Here is a 25,038-nt window from a genome sequence, read left to right on the forward strand (position 1 = left end):
ATTACAGAAACTACCATGAAAAAGTAGTTGGCCTCAAGCACGTCTAGTTGGGTTGCAGACCTCCATTTAAACACCCTGAGGTAAAACTGCAGATGTTTTTACCTCCGCCGTTTTTATGGTTTCCTTTTAGCACCTTATAAGAGATGAATCCTCTACTCTCCCTTATTAACAGCTAATCTGTTTTCACCCTGTTTATCCAGTGTGAAAAACACTGAAGAGATGGATTACAAACATAATGGCTTTATTTTGACATACTGGAAAGCAGGGAAGGACTCACTGAATTGAGAGTCCATAGAAATGTGTCACATTCAATGGCCAATAGTAATGTGAAAAATCATTGTCCAAGGCAATCAAACAAAACATTACAAGAAGAGAAATATATGCTTTACTTTTTTTTTTCCTTTTCCAGATCCACACAAAAAAGAAAAAACAATGGACTATGGTGAATATTCTCTCCTTTTTATCTTACTTTTAAATGATCCTAATATTTTCATTAATTCTTGTCAGAAGTTAATAGTTGATACTTTTTAAAATTTGTTTTTACAGGCAAAACAACAAAGAAAGAATCAAAAGTACATGGTAAGTCCTGTAAAAGACTGTAAGTTTTAGAGTCTCATTTATCTGGTTTGATTTTCAGTTGAGACAGGATTACATGGAAGGATAAAAAAAGTAAAGCCATGAATATAATTTTTCTGGTTTAATTAAAGTTACTTAAGCAATTGAATGGATGTGGAACAACCATTCGGTCTTCTGGAACTGAGGTCTAATTAAATGTTGAGAAGAACAAGAAGGAAAGAATTTTTTATTTAGTCTTTTAAAAGGTTTCTCTTTTTTAAGAGAATGGAGAAACAAACACAAAATACAAGATTCAGAATGTGGTGGGTAGGAAAAAAAAGTAGACTGTTTAATTTTTTTATGCCAAGCACCCATGCATTTTATTGTTGCAGCAAGGTGCTCTTGTTCCCAAGGGGAACCCACTTCACCAGTTTATTCAAATTTGGGAGAGCATAAAGATTTTCTCCTTTTACAGCCAAGCTTGATGACTCATTCATCAGATGACTCTATTTTCTCAGATACAAATTCCATGCAAGAAATAGCTACAGTAGAAAGCCAATTTGTAGAAAAATGAATCTGTCCTTTTCTATAACATAAAAATTTGTCACAGTGCTTCAGAATGAAGGTGTGAATAATAAAAAAAAAGAGAAATGTGGTGGTTCAATTAATTTGCACTTAGTTAATGCAATTGTGAAGAATAGTAAAGAAATTATCTGAGAAAACTTATATAAAGGAAGAGTTTTGAAACTGTGTCCTCCTCTGTAGCAATTCTAGAAGTTTCAATAAACTCAAAACAAAAAAAAATAGTGAAAAAATTCCTAGCTTCTGCAAATCACTGAAATTGTAAAAAAACCCCCATTTCTGTCACATACCTTCCACCTCTGTTGATTATCTGCTCATTCTGAAGCCTATTTTACTCCTTGTCTCATCCTCATACTTGAAAAGAGCAGAGCTATTGATGCTCCATATACAACTTATCAATTGGCCTTGTTTTCCACTGCTTTTAATCTGCAGGTTAATTAGTCATCTGCCATGGGACTATCTAAACAAGCAACACATTTGTGTGTCAGTTGTTGTCTACATAAAAAATGAACTCCTGCTCTGCCTAAATAAGTAGCATATTGATAAAGGGAGAAGGTGTTAGGATCAATTTTAATTACTTTATTCATTTATGCAATTTGTTTCTGTGAATGTTTTGTCTTACAGCATCTGTGGAAACTCCAAAGTCAAAAGGTGAGTAATTTGATTGGTCTTGAAAATTGAAATGAAAGAATGATGCTGTTAGTGTGACTGTAATGAAAAAAAGCTGCTTGTGAAAAAAACTTTTAACAGTATGATTTAATTGAAACAAGCAGCCTTTTAAATGATAATGTTGTCTTCCTTGTAGCATCTCAAAGCAGGCATTGTTTCCTCAAATTTTTCATGGACTAACTGTAATTCTCCAACACTCTGAAATTCAGTTTCTAACCCTAACTCAAGCCGTAAGGTTTTTGTGACAGGCAGAAAGGAGAAGTAACCAATCTTCTACGGAGACATGACACAAAGTAATATTTCTTTTTTTTGCCATTCTAACTGCAGGACAAACCCAGTGACTGAACAGTTGTTTTCTGTAGGGAGTCTATAGAGTTTTGCAGGAGGTTTGGTGTAACAGGTTTTGCCTACCTTTCATACATGAACTGTTGAGGGAAGGAGGTAGGAGGTGCGAGACCATCAATGCTTGCTCCAAAGTTCCTCCTTTCCACAAGGCACAGGGCACTGGGGCTGGTGAGAAACATCAAGGATGTAAATTCAAGCTGAGCAAATATAGCAAATATTTAATTGTTTCATATCAGAGTCTGGGTTTTACATACATACAGTGTAAGTTACTAGCTCCAAATTGCCCTCAAGAACATTACAGATTTCTGTAACTTAAACAAAAACAGAAAGTGGAATGTCAGGTTGCAAACTGCCCCTCACTCTTAGTCCATGTTTATTCATGTCAATGACCAACATACTTTTATAAGCATTCCCTTTCTGACAAACGGGGGGGGGAAATGTTTGTTTTAGGAAGTTCAGTTAATTAAGGATAAGTAGAAACTGTGGGTTTCCATTATATAATATAGGAATAATTCTGTCACTTCTGTTGTCAAAAGAACAGTCTCACAACTAAAAGTGTTGGCCTCAGCCATCTTAATTTTACCATAGGACCAACATAATATTGAACCTGAAATTGTTCACCAGTGTCTAAGTAATGACAACTTTGTTTTATTCTTCATTAAATAAAAATGAACTGATTTTAGCTCTGGGGAAATTGTTGATTTCTTAAAAATTTCTTGTTAGCAAGTCCTCTAAATTTAACTTTATGTTGCTAATTTTGAAACTCAAACATAGCCTGTACTCCAGGGAGAAAATCATATTTATATGAAAATGATACAGCTCTTCCTTTTGCCACTTAGTAAGAATCACAAAGAAATGCTGTTATTTTCTTCTGTATTGTTTTGTGATGCAGACAAATTCTAGTAGTGTTTAATAGTAGTCATTTATTAATGTTTAACCTTTCTTTAAGTCTGAAGAAAGTCATAGCTATTAAATCCATGTTTCTTTGTTCTACATTGTTGCTATATATTTGACTGCTTCTCATTTTTCTGCTTTTAGTCCTTAGAGACTTAGCAGCTCTCTAGACACAATTTTTTTTTCAATATTCAGTAGGTGTTGACAAATGTAAATTTTTTTTGAGCATATTCATGGAAGGCAAACAATTCTGTTCTGAAAAAAAAGCAAGGCTTTTGATGAAATTCTCTTCTTTGGTAATTTAGCAAAATTAAACAAAATTAATCTGCTGGCATAGAAGGAGGTCTGGGCCATTTCCACCAGCCTGGTCTTCAAACTCACCTGGAGCTTTCTTGCATTTTCTCACAAACCACTACAGCATGAATTTTTTTTAATTTCTCCATATAAAAGAACAGTTCCTAAACCATAACATGCACTTCTTAGGTTAATGATTTCTTGATTTTTGTGATGTCACAATGAGGAGTTTCTGACCTCAGGGTTCAGTGAGTGAAATGGTTTTTGTTTCCAGTGGGAATTATTTCTTTCAGTCTTCCATCACACTGAGCAAATATCTCAAAATAGCTTTAAAATCAGTGACATTTTAGAATGCATATTTTTGATGTGGATGCTAGTTATGCAACCTGTTTCTTTTGGAATAAAAATATTCTGACAAATTTGATTGTAGCCTACAACTATTGACACTGCACAAATATTTGACTGATGAATTGCTCTCCTGGCTACTTTCAGCATAAAACAATATCTGCTGAATTGTATCTCATTTGTTTCCTAAGAGCTTATGATGGAATCTGAGGAACAATTATAAAGTAAATTGCCCATTTGATCTGCATTATGCTAAGTTGTCAAGAATTTTGCTGAGAAATGACAAAATATATGTGGGAGTATTACTCCATTTATTTAATCTATTTTTTGAAACTATATTTTACTGAAAATATGGATCCCTGATGAATTCCCGATTTTACCTTCATTTTATTTTGTATTGTTTCATGCAGGAGTTTTCATGGGTTTGGTTTGGAACAGGGGGTTGTATTTTTATTTTTTTTTAATGCCTGCCATTTTACAGAGGAAAAAAATTATAATACATTACAACATTCATATTACCTGAGTCAAATGGCTAAAAGATCAGCTTTTCAAACAGGGAATACCTGGAACAGGGTTATTTTTCATAAAGACATCTTTTAGGCTGCCATTCAGAAGTGGTAAGAACTTTGAAAATGCCCAGTGGAAGAGGTGACCTACTTCTAGACCTACTCAGAAAACTTGTCTCTGTTCTGATAGAAACAGAGACAACCAGACCTTCTGAATCTTATTCCAAACACTGACTCTGCATGGATGGGCTTCCTGTTTATCGAGACTTCCAAAGTGACAACTCTTATCTTGATGACAAAAGACCTCTCAGCATCACCAAAGTAGCTCATGCCTCTCTTCTGAAAAAGCAAAGGGAATAACAGAATGTCCTGTTTGTCCTCCCAGATGCTGCTCTTCCATGTCTAGATGATGTTACTTGCCAGTTCCCAAAAGTTACTGGAGCTCTGCTCTGTCTCAGCAAGGTTTTCTTTACAAGCACTCACTCCCTCATGGAAGTGGTGTTGCATTACTGAATGCACTGCTAGCCAGAATGCTGTCAATGTATCTATAACTGGTTGTTACAGCAGTCTCGATGTTTCTCAAGGATGGATGGCTCCTTCATGATAACCACACTCATGCTCTACCACCACTAGACACATTTGACGACTAAACACCTGATTTTCTCAGAAAGTTGTGTTGCTCTTCTAGCGTGCAGTTCAGTATCCAGAAAAAATACTTTTATTACATTAAAATGGAATAAAAGTATTTATGTGGTGTGAGCAAGTGAAAAATTTTACAGAAATTTACAAACCAAAACTGCTTTCATTTCAGCTGAAAAGGATAAAAATACTTTGAAAAAAACAATAGTTCTCAATAGCTCATTTAACCCTTGTCATAGCTGCTTTTGCAGTTTTAATGCTAAAAATATATTTTGAAATGAGTATGGGACAGGTTTCTGGTGTCCTTTTTCCTATGTTTCTTTCCATATTCAAATAGGCCTATTCTTCAATATACCACTTCAGTAAGCATATTAGAAGCACTGTGATATTTATTTGTTCAGTGTCAGGGCTCAGTGCTCAGATTTATCTTGGCTTGTCAGAGTCTATTTCATGGTTAGTATAAGTAGTACTGCTGATCCAGGCCCAGGTAATATGGATGATAATAGCACAGGTCTACAGTAAATATTAAGGGTCTTTGGTTCTTTTTGACTTTCTTTGTGTCCATGAACACCAATAAAAAATTAGGTACTTGGATAGAAATGGAATACTCCCTTCTTTATTTGAGGATTGAGTCAGACATATTTTAAACCTAGATTTCATTTTCAGGAAAATTGAAGATTATCTTCAATAAAATGAGTTCCCTGAGGTAACTGAGGTGCAGAAGTGCAATATTGCACTGTTTACATGGAGCTTGCTCACAAGCCCCTGCTCACATCACAAGGGAATAACTGATGCCCGTGAATGGGTTCATCCCACTCAAGATGAAACAGTCCATCTATCGATACCTGACTTTTCACTGAATCTCGGGTTCAGGGAATCTGGGATCAAAAGATCATTCCTTTGGCCACCAGCCCACCAGCAGACATTGCAGACAGGCCATAGTTTGTTAACTGAGCTGGTCTGCTTGAGCCATCATGCCCAGCAGTTCCAGAATGCTCTTGAAGAGATGTCCTGCTGGCATCCCTGGGGCCAGACTTGCAGTCCAGGCAGCATGGAAGCAGTGAGCACACATGGAGGCACTTCCTAGGTCATTTGAATTCCCTGACTTTCTTAGCATAAATAGTGATAACAGAACATTACCCTCAGAATTTACTTTGTCTCTAAAAGCCAGACTCTTAATTTTCAACTGTGATTGGTTCTAATAAAATGACAGGGTGAAATAACAAGCTAAAAGTTTGTTATATGTGCTAATCACCCCAAAGCTGCAGACATTTTCTATACCCATCAGATGTAACTTAATTTTCACTGTCCATTCTACATCCTTCCACTTATGCTGATTGTTTGTTCTTTACAGTACTTTCCATCAATGACAATGAAGCTTATTTTCTTAATGCCACATTTTTTGTCTCAAACACTGTAAGATGATAGCCTTTTAAATTAAAGCAAGGATTTTCTGTAGCATAATAATTATAAATTATGGCTACATAAGTTGGTTTCACAGAAGTGAAGTGTTGGAAGTTCCATTTACAGCTAAACATGTATATTTATAGATTTTCAATATTTAATCCCAAATAATTCAATGAAATGAGAAATATATAGATTGTCCTAAAGATATAATTTTGTACATGACCAAACCTGCAGTGTAAATTGTCAGAAACTATAAATGATACCCATATTTCTGTGAGTAAAGTCTAATAGTACCCCTTGTACCACCTCTTCTTAGACAGTTTCATCCTTGGTATCCCTTGTCTCCCAAGATGTGCTTGCTAAGCTTGTGAATAAGCAGTTGGATATGTCCAGGCATCCTGACCTGGGCTGTTACAGCTGCTTCCCCTGGTGTCAATAAAGGTTAAGCAGCCCTGCTGCACAAGTGGTCTGGGTCACACTTCTTGCTTGCCCACAGAAATGTCAGTATTCAGAAGGATCAAGTTAGATACCACAACATACACTCCGTCTGTGGCCTGCTACCTTCACTGAGCCTAACCATGTACTTAAAGCTGACAATATGGGGCAATGTTTTGCTGTGTCAGGGCTGCAGAGGGGAGGTTTCTGCTGGTGCAAACAGAAAACCGTGCTTGCTTGGGGGTGGTTGGGCAAGGTAAAGATCTGCTCGCTTTGCTCTCTTCACTGTTACAAAATATGTGCTGCAGTTTAGCCCCTGTTTCACCTGACATCACAGAATCATGTCATGGTTTGGGTTGGAAGGATCCTTAAAGACCATCTAGTTCCAAGCCTCCTGCACTGGGCAGCCCCAGCTTCTGCTTGATCAGACCTACTATTTATTTTCAGAAAGAAAATAAAAAAAGAAATCACTCTTCTTTCAGACAGATAAAAAAATTTCTAGTATGTATTCATATCTTTGGGGGGAATCTCATGATTGGAAATCTTTGAAATCTTTTGACTCAAAACAATGCATAAGCATTTAAGAAGAGCTTTGTCTGATGTAGCAACACCTCTGACTAGAAATTTTATTTAAACCGTATCTTTTATTTGCAGCAGGACTTGAGAAAAAAGAAGGAAAAGCAACAAAGGCAGCAGTGCAAGGTAAAAAGGAAACAAAACGTGTCGGCGTTATCTCTCTTAAAACACAATAGCACAGAAACTACAACCTCAGATTCAGAGAGCTGGATGACAGCAACCTTTAAATCCATTGGTTCACCAGTATTTTTTCAGAGTTCTGCTGCATTTGTCATAGCAACAGGTTTAATTTCCACAATAAAACTGGCTTTGTCCCACAGAACTACCACCCCAACAAAAAGATTCAGGTAGATGGCTGCCCACTTCAGATGAGAGGTTCTGTGCTGGGACTCAGTGTCCCACTGATCTTGCAAGAGGTTTCCTGCCCCTGTAGCCTGGACAGGGATCAGCCTTGCTACTCAGTCTGAGAGAGTAATTTCCAGTGAAGTAAAAGGGCTCTCTGAAGTCAGCTGAGCTACCCTTCTTGTCCCAGATGAAGCATCTGCCCCATGAAGAGCCACCGCAGAGAATCTCAAAAACTTTTGAAACCAGACCTTGTAGAAATTTTTAGCAAAAATCTTAGGATTGGCATGGATAAGGCATGAGTGGGGATGTCTGAGTGAGAGCACCAGAAGAAAGGCTGCAAGAATCAGGTGTGGATGGCACACAGTTCAGAGGGACACAAAGTCTATATCCAGTGTCCCAAGCCAATGAAAGCCGGAATACCAAGGAATAGTCGACACCAAGGCCAAAACAAAACTCAAGCCACTGAGTGAACATGAAAAAAGAAGGACTGATGCCTAAAACCATCTAAAGATGTGTCTTTTCCTATTATATAGATTTCTATTATTTATTATTGTTATTATTGTTATCTTCAGCATTATATCCTGCATACTTACTTCTTGTACACTTGTTAAACGCAATCCATTCTTTTTTTGGTTAGTCTGGTAAGAAGCAAAGTAATAAAAAGGGTGTCAAAATCCCCAAAGCTTATCAGCTCAGGCTTCCTTTATGAGATTGAGGTGATTTTTATGCTTGCTCATGCTCATGCTCAAATTGGCAGCTAGAGCCCTGATAATGAACTTGCCAGTAACCCTTAGTATAAGGGTTAGTACAAGGTGTAAGAAATGTTTACTGGTGTAGTTTTGGTCAGTCGAGCTATTATCCCTTCCTTTTTTTCAGTTTCTCAGCTTCAGCTTTACTCAAAATTACTCAAGCCAGCACAGACACCCTCCAGCAGCTGTCAGCTGCCTGGTAGTTGTCATGGAAAATGTTATAATTAGGTGGGCCTTGGCCTAGATTTCAGGCACTGTTAGGCTGGGTATCTTCACATTATTTTCCATTGCCACACAAGCGCTTCTCCAGACATCTACTCTGCTTCCTCTCTTTTTGTCTGTCTCATGCAGCAGTGAGGTGTGTGGTTGCTATAAGATTTATCCTTTCTACTATGTAGCACCACTGGCTGGGATTTTTTCTGCCAAACATTTTAACTGTGCCATAAAGAGCACAGGCTGAACAGTACAAACTATAGTTTCACATGGTTGGCATGGAGCAGGGTTTTCTAAACCACAAGTTGTGATACCCAAGGAGCTCAAAAGGGGGGCAAGCTGTTTCCCATGACAGCAGTCAGGAGCAGCAGCAGCACTGTCTCCCCATGCCAGCACTATCTAGTGTCTCCAAGTCAAAGGAATAAGAGCAACATGTAATGTCTGTCACAACTATTTCTGCAGCTACTTCCCAGTGTTGGCAGCAGCTCAGTTCCTCTGATTCACAGAAGTGAGCACCAACACTTTCACACAGCAATTCCCTCTGCTTTTCATTTCTGCACCCTATATGTATGGAGCTGCTGCCAACACACTGATCACCCAAAGACAAACAAGCCCAAAAAAACTCTTTCTGGATGCTTTTTTAATATTACCATGTACTTATATTATTCCAAGAATTTGCATCAGAGTGCACTTCAGAAAGTAGAGGGATTCAGTCCTGGTCAAAACTGGGACTTGCAATCTACAAAAAACAGTGTAAGAAGACTTGCAGGAAAATCTGGCGTGTTGTAGGCTGGATGTGCTCAGCAATCAGGACATAACTTCATTGTTTCAAAAAAAGGTTTTAGTGATTATTGCAGCTTTGACCTCAAATCCCCACATCTGGAAGTGAGCTGAAAGATTGTAGCAACATCTCAGTTCAATGGTCTTTTATTAGCTGTAAAGCCAAACTACAAGTGATATTTTTAACTGTTAGAAGATGAGCAAGAAGACACTTAACTTTAACTCTTTGACCTATTTTTTTTTAAAAATGTCATGAGCAAATATCAGATGGTTTCCAGGAATTTAACCCCTGTTGCTGAGAATTAATATTTAAAAGACATGATAAAAAGGTAATTTTTTTTTCTGGTGATATCCAACAGTACTAAGAAAGTAGACTTGCCATCAGTTAAAAAAGATCATATCAGACTAGGGGGTTCCATGTTCTTTGTGCATGTATGAAAGGAAATAAGTGGGAACCATGAACTTTATTCACATACTCTGCCAAAAACCAGTGGAGGTTCAAGAAATATTAAAGCATTTAGGGTCAACATGTATTTAAATGCATTTTCATTAGTTAAACATATTTTTAAAAATTTCCCATGAGAACATGTATTCTAACATTTCCTTTTTCTTTTCTCTTTTCACTTTTGTTTCCCTTCCCTTCTCTTCCTCCAGATAAACCAAAGATGAAACAAGGAAGTAAGCTATAGTTTTACTCATGAAAGTAACATCTTCCACAAGAGTTTGAGTAACTGTGCTCTTAATAATGGAGGTGTACAACAGCTTTAATTTCTTACTGATGGGCTTCTGAAAGTAAAGGCTTTATGTCATGGTTCAAATTGCTTATTTTGTCTAGAGCTCTGTATTCAGCTGTCTACTTTTGTTTGTAGACACTATTGCACTCTACATGAAACCTCATGGGAATTTTTTATTACACATAAGAACAGAAGAAAATGTTTTTCAGTCTTCCCACTGAATTTTATTTTTCTTCACAGAGTCTTCTGTGGTTAACTTAATATTTAAAAGTAGGAATTATTTTGTTTTTAGGACTATGAATATGTTGGAATATGTCCACCGAATATGCCTACAGATATCTGCAGTAAATTGTGTATTTTCTCATTCTGAAAATAAGGGACTGAATAATAAGTTGGTGAGCACACAACATGAAGGTCAAAGCATGAAAGCAGGAGCAGTTTCTGAAGCAGATGCCTGAGGAGTAATGAGGAATAGAAGAGACAGCTTTATTTCAATAAAATTGCACTTTTGACCTTGTTCAACAGATTTCTTTTCCAAGTCTTGTCCTTTAAAAATTATATTGTATGGAAGTATCTAGTATTGCCTTTTTAGAAACGCAATGTAGAAGGAGAAAAATAATGAAAAATGTATCTCTTGACATCAGTCCCAACAGAACAGGTCTTTCAATGTCAACAGCAAATTAGGTTTTTCCACTTGACAGCTATTTCTACCATAAATAAAAAGTTATTATTTATGGATTCCTTCAATTCAGATTCCCCAGGACCTCAGTTTGTCTTAGTCAGAGATAAATACTAAGCCATGAACAAGAAGCTTTATTGATATCATGATAAATTGCTATTTAGACTGCTACATAGTCTATGCTTTTATAACAAAAGAGACAATTTGTGAACTGTGTGTCAATAAGGCAGTAAACAATTACCACTAAAACTACCTACTGTAGCTTACAAAATTTTCATATCTATCTACAAACACAACCTCCATCTCCTAAACACAAACTCCTCCCCATCAGGAGTCTTGACTTCTTATCCTATGTGTAGAAAACAAGAGAGTCTTCTAACAGTTTAGTTTAATATCTCCTGGCACTGAATTGCTGCTGAGTGTTTCAAAAGAAGGAATTTTTTCTTCATATGTGATGGAGGACCTATTTTTTTAGTTTTTCCAGAAAACACCTATTAGCATTTCTCAGATGACATATATAAGACAGTTTAACAAGCAGAAAGGTGGTTAAATTACTTATAATACAGGAAGTCAAAATCCAAGTCTCTGATTTTTTGAATTGACTGTTTTGGGATAGTCTTACCTGCCCTTTTAATTTTGTGTTGGAAAGCTTTGGAGACCTTTCATCAGTCCAGAATAATGATCTCACATTTCGTCTGAAACTGAACTCTCTTCTGTTTTCTATCTGATGCAAATTACTTCTCATGCTTTTTTCAGAGGACTACCCTTCCTTGAGGAAGGCTGGTGTGGCCCAGCCATCTTCTCTACCTGTCTGTAGGCAGAATAAAAGCAGCTCTTCAGCCACCTATTTGTCACTGCTGTGCTGCTCACTCACTTTGATCAGCATCTGGCCTTTAGAAAAGAATAGATCCAGTAAGAAGACCCTTGCCCTGCTCAGCAAGAATGGGTGATCCCAGATGAGGGAAGTAGGACACAGTCAGCTCCAAGGAGTCAAATTTGGCAAAGCATCAGTTTTGACATTTCTGTTTAAGAGCACTGAAAAACTGTCCTTGTCTCATACTAAGCTGAAGTTTCCAAATTTTATAATTAAATCTACGATAGTTAATCAACAAAACGCATTTTGTGGACTGAACTTTCTGAATGATACGCGGTGAATTTTGTACAAATCTTCCAATAACTCAATTGTAACCATGTCTTCCAATACCTAGTTTTAGTCTCTTGCACAATCTATATGCTTCATTCTTAGCTCTGGTTAAATCTCATTTCTTCACTCATTTGTGGTTTCTGACTGTCACTCTATTGGTGTAACTAATTCCTTTACAGATCCTGGAAAAGATAAAGAATTGAAATCACCAGCTGCTACAAAAGATAAAGGTAACATGGCAAGACGAATTTGTATATAACTAAGATATATGTGCATCCAAAAAAAAAAAAAGCTTGGAATGCATTGCCCTTTTGGTTTTTAAAGTATGATATAATTAGTAATTTATAACCATAATAGTATTTCAGTAAATTTACGATGAAACTTAATTGGCATTACCTGAATTAGAAGTGCAAAGAGTAGAAGTGCAAATTTTCATACTGGTTACACTAGTATGAAAATTTAGAAGGCTAAATTCAGAATTTAGGAACACTTGTTAACAGTTATTACGAGCTGCAAATTGAAATAAGTTTTGAGTGTTCTTTGTTCTTTCTTCAAATTTAAGAAAATTTGCGGTTTCACTTTGTGAGCATGCTAAAACTGATGAAAATTAATTAATTTTTTGCTGTACATTTAATTGGTATCTTGTCTCACTTAGAAACCAGTGATTATTCAGTCAATCTTTATCCTAGAGGCATTAGATGTTAACCATTTCATACTCCAACTTGAAGATTAATAAATTATTTTTTACAGAACGTGCTAAAGAAAAGGAAGGGAAGAATCCTACATCTTTAAAAGGTATGAATACATAAAATATAGGACTTGCTAAAATCACACAAAGTAGAATGAATATGCTAATTTTTTAAACAATCATTATTAGACTTTCTCACTATAAATCTTAACCAATCATAATTTATTTAATTAAAATATTCTACAGGATCTACAACATTAAAAAGGTGGGAGGGAATATAAATAGAATATATTGAGACTATTAAAATTCAGAGTTCTCAAAATTAATTAAATCAATATCATAAACCATTCTGTGCAACAGTTAAATACCTTGCAAACAAGGTCTGAACAATGCCAAGTTATTAATAGGGACCAGTTGAGAAATTCTAGACTGAATCATTTCACAAATGTGTAAATAAAATAGTAAGAAAGTAAGGTTTATGAGCACAGAGTGGGTACTCTGTAAAAGTTATAGGTAAAACCCCAGAGCTTCATCCAGTCAGCCATCTGGAACATGAGAGTTGGTCTGAATCTTTCTTGTATTTTTCATCTTTTTTTTGGCAGTTTGATCAGAGTATATGGTTAACTCAGTTAAGTTTCCTTTGATCAATTGTTTTATTGGATGCTTTTTACATATCTTATTTCTTCCCTCCTTTCTAGAAATAACTTTATTTGGAAGAAGTTACTTATGGATAAATCTTATTTGACATCTTCAGCATAAAAAGATCTATCATATATATAGTCAACTTAATATTTATTATAAGTAATATTCTATAGCTATCATCAGTCTCTACCTATATATAGATAGATGTGGTCTGCAATATATAGACTTAGTCATATGATTCAACTTGCAGTCATTCCATGAAATTTCAAAGGAAGAACTGAAGGAGGAGATCAATTCAAGCAGTTTTGAAAGATGACAATAACATATACAGCAAAGGATGAATAATTTTTTGCTAGACATATTTTCAAAATCTAGGAGCTGTGTTCATTCAGTCGCTTTGTTCAAAAATTTAAATTAATTTATGACAATCTGGAAATTCTGTTGGTGCATATATTGTTAATCTGTGTGTGTTCTACTCCTAAAGTTCACTTGCCCCATTTACACAAGCTTAGTTATCTGGACCAGAACTGTATATCCAAACTCTATGGGGTCCTGTGGCCCTCTCCAAAGACTGCTATAATCTGTGTCTGCCTGATGGTGTGGTGCTGGAAAATTAAAAGAAGCACTTGAGTGACAACTCTACCACTCTATCCCTGCATGGAGCATGTGTATTCAGCCTGCTGCTCCTTTCAAAGGATAGAGGGAGGCAGGGAGAGGAGAAAAAGAGAGAGAAGACCCAAATCTTTTTTCTCATTGATAAGAGTTTCTTTAGAACAAATGGATAGTGGTTTGTCAGCACTGAAAAATTTCTATAATGTGTCCTTTGTTGAGAGTGGCCACAGCCCTGCTTTTTGTCTCCCATGCTCATGTTTAACTTACCAATTTCAATTACTAAGTTATTAGTAATTAGTAATTGCAGGTCCTTCTAACGTGACAAAGGAGGCTAGACTTTCTCCGCCCAACCTTCAGAAAAGAGCAGGTAGGAATTTCTTTTAAATGTCAATACAGTTGAAAACTTGCTGCTGAATATATCTGTGAAGACATCACAGGCTCCTGACCCCCTGCAGTAGCACTGATATCCAGCCCAGCTGAGCCTGTCCTTCAGATCCTGTGAGCTCTTGCTGATGCAGCCACCACTGTTTCCCATAACAGGCATCAAACTGGCAAAATTCTGTGCCTGTGCCTAAAAACAAGGATGCTGATTAGTGAGCTGTAGAGCTCAGTTGAAAATATATCAGCATCAAAGACTATAGGGACAACTTATAAAGCTGTGGGGAGAAACTTCTAGAAACTTTGGTGCCTTTCTTAGTTGTGTATTTCCTTATTGCATTATGGATCACTCTACTGCATAAACATATATTTTACATTATTTTTCCCCCATTTCAGTCATCATATCTGCCCAAACTGTGGTTCATAAATTAACTAAAGCCTATTTGCATGCCATTCCTTCCCCTCTCTATCACATCTTCATGAGTGGGCTTCTGTAAATGTTATTGACCAGGTCACTGGGGACTTCTTTTTACCCTTTGCTTCTTGGTGTTTTGCAATTTTTTTCTTAAAGTGGATATTTCTGAAAAATACAAATGTATCAAAGGACACAGGAAAGTAAAAATTTTTAAGACTTCATATACTTCCTATTTATGTATCTTGGGAGTTTGTTACTATTCATGTAAATTAAATAAAGGAACGCTTCTTGGTGAAGTGTTAAATACTCGTGGTGATTAATGTGTGTCTGGCACCTTATGCAATAAAAGAGCTATCATCACACCTCATTCCCTTTGAAGGATGGGCTAAGTTTGAATGAACAAGGATGATGTCCAGACCAAAAACCTTATGCTAAAGCAGGCTATTTTTCATAAACTGAAGCATAGTGGTTTTATTTAAAGCAGAAAGAGGAAAATTAAACCCCTGAATCTGGAGTTGTTGCTGGGATACTCTATAGATCATAACCCTACAAAGTTACTTCATCTATTTTATGAGGTGAATAAAATGTCTTCAGTTTTGGAGCCTAATTTTATTGAGAGTAGTAAAGAAGAAGGCTGGAATAATACATTCTTAGTGGTACAGGACATCTCAAGACTCTGTCTGAATTTATAACTAACTTTTCGGCTCTTCCCTGTAGTAAAGAAGAGTGAAGAAACTATTTACTCACGAATATAAAAACTGATTTTCTGTTGACATAAGCATATTCAAATAACTTGAGGCCAATGACACTCTAGGTTAAAATTTGCCACATGGTTTTTGGGTAGGTATCTTACCAGCTAAGTAGAGTAGAAGTTCATTCCACTCCTCTTTCAGAGGATGTAACAGTGGCACTAAAAGTTTGTAATATTTCATATATAACTGTTCACTGAATTTTTCTAAGATATTTGCATTGTTCTGAGTTATGGACAGCATCTATCCTGTATATATAACATAAATTCCTTCTCACCCTGTGTTCCATGACTTATTTTCCAAAAAAAAAGCTCTGTTTTCTTCTTCTTTGCTTTTTATATGTTTTGGGATGTCTTTGAATATTTTCTTATGTCAGCTATGTGTGGATAATAAACCTATTTATTTTTATGCACAGTTTGATAGGGAAAATAAGTCAGTAGTGCATATTTCTTTCTTGCCATATATGTTATAGTATACTGTCATTAAAGAAATGAATGAGCTGATTTGTACTTGCTATGCAATACTTACACTTCCTTTAAAGCAAATGTAACATGAAATAATATCTTGCCTGTGGCTTTTTTTTTCCTTAACATGTAACATTTTTTCCCCTTTAAAAATGGAGCTATATTGTGAACAGTAGCAGTTCACATTTCTGCCTATTTCCATTTATTTATCCATCATTGTCATTTACATGAGAACTCTATCCAGAGGATACCACACACTGCTGCTGCTTCATCATTCTATGCCATCTTCCTAACCTGACCCAGCTTCACCCTCGGAGTAGAATGTGGGAGGAGAGCATTATGGTGGAAGCTGGCTTTAAGCCAGCTTTATGTTTTTCCCCTTCTGGGACCAGCAATAAAGTGGTCGTTTGAGAGCAGAAGTTTTCAAACTTCTGAAAAGTCATCAGTGAGTATCTTTTTAAACTTCTGAAAATGAAAAAATTCTCCCTGGAAGAAAAGCAGAACTGATGCTCTCAGCAGCCTTGGCTCAGAGGGTGGGGAACTTGGCGCACCATGTAACGTGTCCTGCACTGAGAGTTGCACCCAAAAGTTGTAAGACTCAAAAGTGCTGAACCTTCTTTAGGAGCTACATATTATAGGAAATCTAAGGGAGAGCTGCTGCATGGATGGCAAAAAACCAGCATGGGCATGTGGCACAAAACCGACAAGGCCAAAGATTTGTGGCTGTGACTGCAAGGGTGCCTGCTGACCACCAAGATAACCAGTGTGCCCAGAGTTAAAGTGGTCAAGTGGGGCAGCTGTTGCCTCAAGTCTTTTCATATATTCAATATAGACGCTACTTCAAAGGGTTTCAGCTTCACACTGGAAATTTTCTCTCAGTCCCCTGAAGGAGAATCCACCTGCTGCTGTGAAGATCAGGCTCCTAATTTCATAACCTATCCCTGCACAGTGTAGTTTCTCCACCAGCTTCATCCACCCTGGAAGTGGGGTTTTTTTCTGTTACAACTCCCACTTAAATCCAGATGGATAAGTGGGATCACTTCCTGGTACCACGGCAGCCAGGAGGATGTTCAGAGTTAAAATTATTTTTGAAAGTATCTTCTTTTAGCATTTTCTGTTTTGCTGAAGATTTAGTTTACTTTCATTTGGAATAAATGGCATGGCTTTTTTCTATATGCTTAGGTGCTATATCCTGTCAGATGGAATGCAACTGGGTCTGCAGGCTGTGATATTCTCTCACTCAAACAGCATACATTCAAAAGCCTATCAAATTATTTCTTCATTTTGGAAAAAAAACTATTTTCTCCTAATTTCCCTGATAAATACACTTTGGGTGTCAAGCAACTGTTGCTTGAAAAAAAAAATATTTAAACATTAGTTGTTTACACAACATAGTGTATGGTTTTCCTGTGCTTGCTGACCCTGAATTCATGTTCCCTGAAGGACTGAGGTAAAGATGTATTCTTCAGACAGAGAAAACAGAAACTGTCTTCATGAAGTTTTGGATAGGACCCAAAGAATTCCTAATCCTGTGTCATTGCTTGCATTTTCCTCATCTTTCAAATTGCTCTCTTCTATGTGGTCTCTACAGACAGTCACCAAATGCAATTTCTATTCTTGCTTTCGCTACTAATGTTACTGTACCTTAAAAATATGAGACAGTCTCTAGAGAGGATATAAAGAAAGGTCAAGCTTGCATCTATTTATGTTCACAATTTTGGTCATGGCTTCTTGGCTTTTCTTTTAAATGTAGAAGGGTACTCCTGTCTTCTAAATCTCAGAAACATAATTATCTTCCTACAGATTCCCTGAAAGTAAAAAATCCCAAGAATCCAGAAAGCATAAGAGAAAAAGGTAAGTGAAGAAGTTAAGAAATCCAGACCTGAATATCAGAATAGCTATTCAGTCTAGAAAGAGCTCTTGAGTAGGTATATAGAAGTGTGGAAAATTAAACCCATCCTGGTTCCTGTTTAGATTATTTTAGCCATGATATTGTTTTTAATAATATTTCTGCTGTGCAGATCCCAGTAGGATCCCTAGAAATCATCTGAGCTTCTTTTCAATGTGAATATTTGAATTTACGTCTTGGGGGAAATACTAAAATTTGGTTTTTTACCACTTTTGGATGTTAGTCTGTCAAAAATGAGTTGTTTAGATCCCATAGTGGGAACATTACTGAAGGAAACTAGACTAAATCAGGTCCATGTGGCTACAGCTCAGGAATGTGGGTGTCTGAGAATGAAACTGGCTGAGGCTACTCACACATCCAGGTGTTTGAGGGTGACTGATATGACAAAGTTTTTTCTTAATTTTTTGGCAACGTGGGCACATACCTCTCTGTGTCTAATCCTTTCAGCTTCAAGACCACTGCTAACTGTTCACACAGGGGTCATGGGTTGCTTGATAGCATCTATTTGGAACAAACCCTGTTTGTTGCAACGTGTTGTGTATGGAACACTCTTTCTGGAGAGTACTGAAACAGCTGAAAAAGTTAAATGAAACAGCAAAGGCTGTCAGTACTGTGCCTGGTTCCTGAGCTGGAACAGCACACCTGAAGTACAGGTTGTTACAAAGTCCCATTTTTTTTGGAAGCTGGAGATATTGGATGTAGTCCAGATTACGGCTGCTGAATAGATATAGAGCAAAATGACACACTTCTGCAAGGAATGGAATGTATTATTCCTTGTAAAAACTGTAGAAATTAAGCCAGGACGTCCCTTGTAGCTGAGAATTCTCTTCTACGCCACTGCTGTCAGTCCCTGTGTCTCACCTGGGCACCAAAAGAAGATCACAGTTTTCCTTTATTTGTGTTTACCTAACTCCTGAATTTTTGGGGGACTTTTGGGGGGTTTGTTTGATTGGTTGGTTTGGTTTTTGTCCTTGAGTTCTGCCTTGTCAGTTACTAGAAAGGGAGAACTAGAATATCAGGTTTTGTTTCTTTCTCATCTCCTTTAATACTTTGCCATATACTGAAGAAAAAAAAAATTAAAGATACAATTAAGTCCCTGGACTATTCCTTTTGACATAAAATATATGAATGTACATTTGAAGGATGAGCACTGCTCTTCTTTTATAGCCAGTGTGCCTGTCATTTTAAAAGGCTCTATACACACTGGAAGTGAAATTCTGTTCACAGGCAATACCCATGTGGCTTCTTTAATATTAAAAGAGTATTGGAGTCCTGAATGAGTAGCTGGTCCTTTTGTCACTCCTGAATAAAAAAAAATTCCACTTACCTTTGTCAGCAGCCTCTGGCTTTCAAGAGAAGTATTCCTAATATTTCAATTGTATCAATGTGGATTAATTTTTATTTGGGTTCAGCAAGAGAAAAAATCATTGATGCCAACTGCTCTGTAGAATTTCTTACTTCTTTTTAAGTAATTCTTCATTGCCTGCTTGAGAGAGGGCTCCACAGTCTCCTTAAAATTCAGAGAAACTAATGACATTTTGAAGGCTTATTATTTTGCATATCCAAGACTAGAAAGATGAATGGATGACCTTGTTTTTTGTCCTGTTCTTTATTTCCATGCTGTTAAATCTATTTAATTATCACATGTCTTTTGCTCTCCACATATCAAATTGTTTGACTTGCTTTCTATTCAAGTGTCATCTTATTTCCCTAACCTGACTCGTGATAAATGTTAAATGTTTCTTTCTAGAGACCGGAAAAAGAAAAGATGTGAAGCCTCCAACAGCCTTAAAGGAAAAAGGTAACACCTTATAATTATGTGGCTGGCAAATAACAAGCCTTCTGCTGGTATCTCAGTGCAGTTTTGATATATTTTGAATTACAGTCTGTTGGCAAAAGGGACCAAACCTAGATTCTTCTCATTTAAAAGAACTGATACATTGAAAGGAGCAGTGTCTGACATGATTCAGAAATAATAAAGCCATTACACTTCTTATTGTGGTGTTCTTTAACTGCTGTCTGACCTGCACAGCCAGTATTGCAGTGGGAGTGCTAGTCTGTTCTGAGTGAATTATAACAGAGCAGCTGCTGAATGCACATGGCAGGCTGAAATGATAGGCTGCACAGGAATGAGTGTAGGGTTTGACCCGCAGAAACTTGGCCAGCAAATTCAGTGGGAATTATTTTTGGTTTGCTTTCAACTTTAGTTTGCACCTTTTATTGAATTAAATGGAAATTCTAATTCTTAACACATCTCTTTTATGCATTATGATCTGGTGTTCTGCACATTTGTTACAGTACCAATGATCACAGTGTATATTTATGTTGCTAATTTTCTTCTTTCATTTTTGTGTTTGATTTCTTTTTCAGACTCTTCAAAACGAAAAGAAATTAAGGCTTCAACTAATCCTAAGGAAAAAGGTAACAATCCCAAGTCGAACTGAAACTTGACCTAAGTTTCAGTTGAGAAAATAAATCCATTGTTCAAAGTGTCACAAATTAGATCCTAGTTTCTTTGGATAGTTATTCCTGAATATCCTTGAATGTCATCCTTTGCTGCTGAACATTCTTTTTACCTGATTGAACAAGTGACAGGTGCATATGAGGCTATACAAAGTTGTAGCTGTGGTATTTTATAGACTCCAAAGTCAAGAGGAATTATTTTCTTTTTTCTTGATTTTTGTCTCATTCTTTCTATTTAAATTAGTCATTTCAGATCGCATTTTGCTTCTTCTACACATTATTTGATTGTACTTTTCTCTCTCTTATATTGAAATATCAGCACTAACCACCAAATAAAAATCAATTAAAATTTATAGTACATCTCAAATACATACAAATAGGCATATTGCATATTTTAGGCACTGTAATTATAATTAACCAACTATGTTCAGGTTTATTTACTCATACCAGATAAATTAAAACAAAACTTAATTTACTTTTATCCTATTTGCATATGGATTAAATCCACTTTTTCATTATAAAACGGTTGTTCAAGTTAAATGTGTAAATAACAGATAACATGGATAAAAATATGCAATAACTTGTTAGCCAACAACAGTCATTTGAGTCATGGGAATGTAGTAGTCTATCTTAAAATCTTCCAGTCAGTTTTGAAAACTGTTTCAGATAATTGAATAATACTGCTTCCTAACTTTAGATTTTCCCTAAGGAATACTAGAAGTATTGAGGCAATATTTTCTCTGACAAAGTTATGAGAGACAACATTTGCAAGTTTTTAACTGCAGGTATTTCTCCTAGAGTATAACAGAATAGCAGAAATCAGCTATTACTTCACATAGCTGTATCGTTCTGAATCAAAGTGAAGGCTTAAGTGCTGCCAGAAAAAAGTGCTATTGACAGTAGCCCTGTCAAGAAGGACTTGGAGGTGCTGGTGAATGAGAGACTGGACATGAGCCATCAATATGCTCTTGCAGGCAAGAGACCCAATTGTACCCTGGGCTGCATCAAAAGCAGTGTGGGCAGTGGGTCACAGGAGGTAATTCTTTCCCTCTGCTCCACTCTGGTGAGACCCCACCTGCAGTGCTGCATCCAGCTCTTGGGTCCCCAGCACAGAAGGAACATGGACCTGTTAGAACAAATCCAGAGGAGGCCACCAAGATAATTTGAGGGATAGAGCACCTCTCCTATGAGGAAAAGCTGAGCAAATTGGGTTTCTTCAGCCTGGAGCAGAGAGGCTTTGGTGTGACCTAATTGTGACCTTACAGTACCAGACAGGAGTCTTCAAGGAGGATGGAATGAGACTATTCACGAGAACATGTAGTGACAGGACAAGGGGGGATGGCTTCAAACTGAAAGAAAGTAGTTCTAGACTAGATCTGGGAAGAAATTTTTACTGTATAGGTTGCCTAGAGAAGTTGTGGATGCAAGTGTTCAAGGCCAGGTTTGGTGGGACTCCGATTTATGTGGCCTCATCGAAGATGTCCCTGCTGCCATGGGAGGGGGGTTGGAACTGGGTTATCTTTAAGGTTCCTTCCAACCCAAACCATTTTATATTTCTATGAAAATGATCTAGGGCTTAAATAGTCTGAAACTCCTTGTAGTAGTCAAAGTAGATGAACCTGAATTGTCAGTTCAAGGTCCAGGGCATTAGAAAAATAAGGACACACTATTGTACCATTCCATTTAGTTTTCTTTAGCCAACGGGGAACAATAACCCTTCACAGATAGAGCTGGTAAGTGTTGAAAGAGGCCATACAGAGAAGTGGTAGTCGCCTTTCCTGAAAGTATTTTAAAAATTTATTAATATGGTATTTGAGGACACGGTTCAGCAGTAAAAAATGGTGGTGGTGCTAGACTGACACTTGGACTTGATCTTAAAGGTCTTTTACAACTTTAATTCTATGATTCTAAGTGTGGACAGATTTTTCTATATTGATTATTGGTTTAATAGAACTTGGTTTATTGATTTAATCTTGAGGCAAGCAAGGCTATGGTCTTCCTGTTAGGTTTTTGCAAAAATGTCTATAAAACATGGTTAAATTAATGAACAGTTAAACATTAATTAGACCCTTAAGTATTTGACTCTTCACCTTTTCAATGAGTTTATTCTCTAATTCTTCTCATAAATATTTCTGGTTGGAAGATTGATTTATTTAAGTGATAATGAGAATAAAATCCTATTTTCTTCAAAAGATCAAGAATTGCGAAGAAGAAAACATGTCTGTAAAAGTGTTTTAATTGCAATGCTAATGAATTAGCTTTAGTGAAGTGTCAAACACCCACCCAAGTATACAAAGAATAAGTATTTAAAAATTACTTTGTTTACTCAGTTTCATCAGCCAGTGAAACAACTGGTGAATAGCAGCTCCTGTCAAATTCCAAAACTGAATTATTTGAAGAAAGGACATGTTTAGTTAAACACTGTATAATTCCACTGGCTGCACATGAAGCGGTTTATGCTCAGTATATTTGAAAAGGAAAGTACTACCCAGAAATGATGAATGCTACTGTCTCTCTTTCTTTATAGTAAAAGTCTTCTTCCTCTTGTAGCTGGTATGCAAGATTTTTCTTATGGTATAGTATAGAAAGTACAAGCTATATTCAGAAATGGACTTTCATTTTATGCAGATTTTTTCTACACGGCCTAAGTTTTTGACCTACAGATTAAAACACCATAAGAAACATAAAAATCTATGTGGTTGTGTTGTCTTACAGTCTTATAGTTTTCTGCTTGTCAAAAGACAAGAATGAAGATTTGAATGCTTAGTGTGAAGTATGCTGAGTTTAACTCTACTGAAGTTTAAGGTCACATTAGAAACACCTATGGTTGTTCTCTTAAAGAAGCATGGGTGAAGTCTGAAATAGAATTGATTGGTTTATATTACAGCAGGGTATTTGGATGAGCAATGGACTCTGTCAAACTCTAGTGGAGTTTGATAGCTCTGGGTTTACACAGCCTTTACCAGCTTCCCAAGAAAGATGAGCACTGCCCACTTCAGTAATTCCTACTGCATTGCATACAGCCTTGTATGTCACCTATGGATGTACTTGATGCCTTGCACAGCTCTCTGAGAACAAATGATACCTCACACCTGAGACATCACTTCTCTTTGACTCTAGCTGACTCTATAAGAACTTAAAATACTTGTATTAGATTCTGTCTGACACATGACTGGGCCAACTGCCTGCTAAGTCTTGTGTATCTTAGGTCTGCCCAGTGAGCAGGACTATAGATCCTTCAAGGCCCTGAAGCAGGACTGCAACAGAAAAGTTGATTAGGAAAGTTGAGCTCAAGTGGGAAGATCTCAGGTTGCATACTCTTACATAGTGACACCACTTTTATGTCAACAATAGGATTCAGTACTTTGCTAGTCATCAAAGTTCTTGACACAGCAAATCTTATTTTCCTTTGGAAGCAGTTCAGCTCAGTGGCTGCAGGTTTTTAAAAGTTGTTTCTGTCTTTTCTGTTTCATGTGACAGATTTGCTATTTCTTACCTTCTGGGATTCAAACAAGTACAACATTTCCAAATACAACTAACTCAGTGACACTGAATATGCATGACAAGACATTGACATTTTGTCAGAAGAGTGTAACCCCAATGCGTAAAGTGGCTTTAAGGCTTTGTGTGGGATGCTGCGCATCACTAACCCTCTCTTCCTTAACAATGATAAGTGACATGTCACATACATCAAGCAGACAGTTTGAGAAAATCCTCTCTGGAGAAAAGTATTGCAGAAAATTTTTGGCCATTGCCCTGTAACTAAGTGTGAGCAGGAGGTCACCTGTATGAGCGCTTTATGTTTTAGCCAACTGACAGTGCATGGGGTGCTTCCTCAGAGGACATCTCAGGTTAAACTAGCCAACCAAAAATGCCTTGAGAAATAGCAGTGTTTGGATTAGCACTTGCTAGCACTAGCACTTTACAGAAATCTGTCAAATCCAGTGTAAATTGCAACAACAGAAGTGGCCTCAGTGTAATCCCTTTGTTATGAAAAGTACATCTCTGAAATGTGAAAATCAAATTCACAGAAATTCAATGTAGAATTATAATGTAAAATAGAGAACTAATATGAGAGAACTAATAGAGAACTAAAATGTAAGGTAGATAGATTTGATATATAAAAATCTCAATATCAGCCTGTTCAAATGACCCATCCATTACAGAACATCATAGCTTCACACTGTCTGTAAGAAATACTTCAAGAAAATACCAGAGCTTTAAAAGGCAGACTAACATAATGACACATTTTTAACTAAGACTGAGTCATAACAGCAGGTATAAAATTTCCATTTTGAGTCAGCAGTTCTCTGTAAATATTCTTCAATAGGTTATATAAAATAAGGAAAAAAGAACAGAAGTAACATATGTAATATGAATGAACACCAAAACAAAAAAGGGAGTTAAAATTTTAATTCCAAAAAATAGGGTACATAAAGATAAGGTATGTTTTATGGCAAACCACAAAGTGTGAAGCTGTCCTCATGGCTTGATACTTGATTTTTTTTTATTACTTTTCCCTAAGGAAAATATTCAAGCTGAATAATATTCATCTGCATAGGTATGTAGAAATACACTTTGGTAGTAAAAACAGGTGTGTAAATAAAAGTGTCACCTCCAGATACTTCAGGTATTTCCTGGAGTTAGGGACTGCTACATGCTGCTACATGCTGATACAACAAGAACTCCATAAGAGCATCCTGAAAAATCCTCTGAATCACAAAATCACAGACTCGCAGACTTATTTATGCTGGAAAAGGCATCCAAGATTATTGAATCCAACCTTAGACAGAACACTTAATTTTCAACAAGAAAACTGCCATTTCC

At 36.6% G+C, this 25,038-nt stretch overlaps 1 protein-coding gene across 1 annotated transcript in view; it reads left to right on the top strand.

The window, feature by feature from the left end:
* The window catches only part of TRDN (triadin), a 218,789-nt gene that overhangs the window by 142,458 nt on the left and 51,293 nt on the right, over window positions 1-25,038 (top strand). Inside the window, exons 18-28 of the mRNA XM_050973020.1 lie at window positions 410-442; window positions 547-579; window positions 1,762-1,788; window positions 7,326-7,373; window positions 9,989-10,012; window positions 12,071-12,121; window positions 12,642-12,686; window positions 14,132-14,200; window positions 17,643-17,693; window positions 19,499-19,549; window positions 20,119-20,169. Coding sequence (XP_050828977.1) covers window positions 410-442; window positions 547-579; window positions 1,762-1,788; window positions 7,326-7,373; window positions 9,989-10,012; window positions 12,071-12,121; window positions 12,642-12,686; window positions 14,132-14,200; window positions 17,643-17,693; window positions 19,499-19,549; window positions 20,119-20,169 — 483 coding nt within the window. The remainder of the gene's footprint in view (window positions 1-409; window positions 443-546; window positions 580-1,761; window positions 1,789-7,325; window positions 7,374-9,988; window positions 10,013-12,070; window positions 12,122-12,641; window positions 12,687-14,131; window positions 14,201-17,642; window positions 17,694-19,498; window positions 19,550-20,118; window positions 20,170-25,038) is intronic.

The sequence above is a fragment of the Serinus canaria genome, chromosome 3, assembly GCF_022539315.1.
Source record: "Serinus canaria isolate serCan28SL12 chromosome 3, serCan2020, whole genome shotgun sequence".
Classification (NCBI taxonomy): domain Eukaryota; kingdom Metazoa; phylum Chordata; class Aves; order Passeriformes; family Fringillidae; genus Serinus; species Serinus canaria.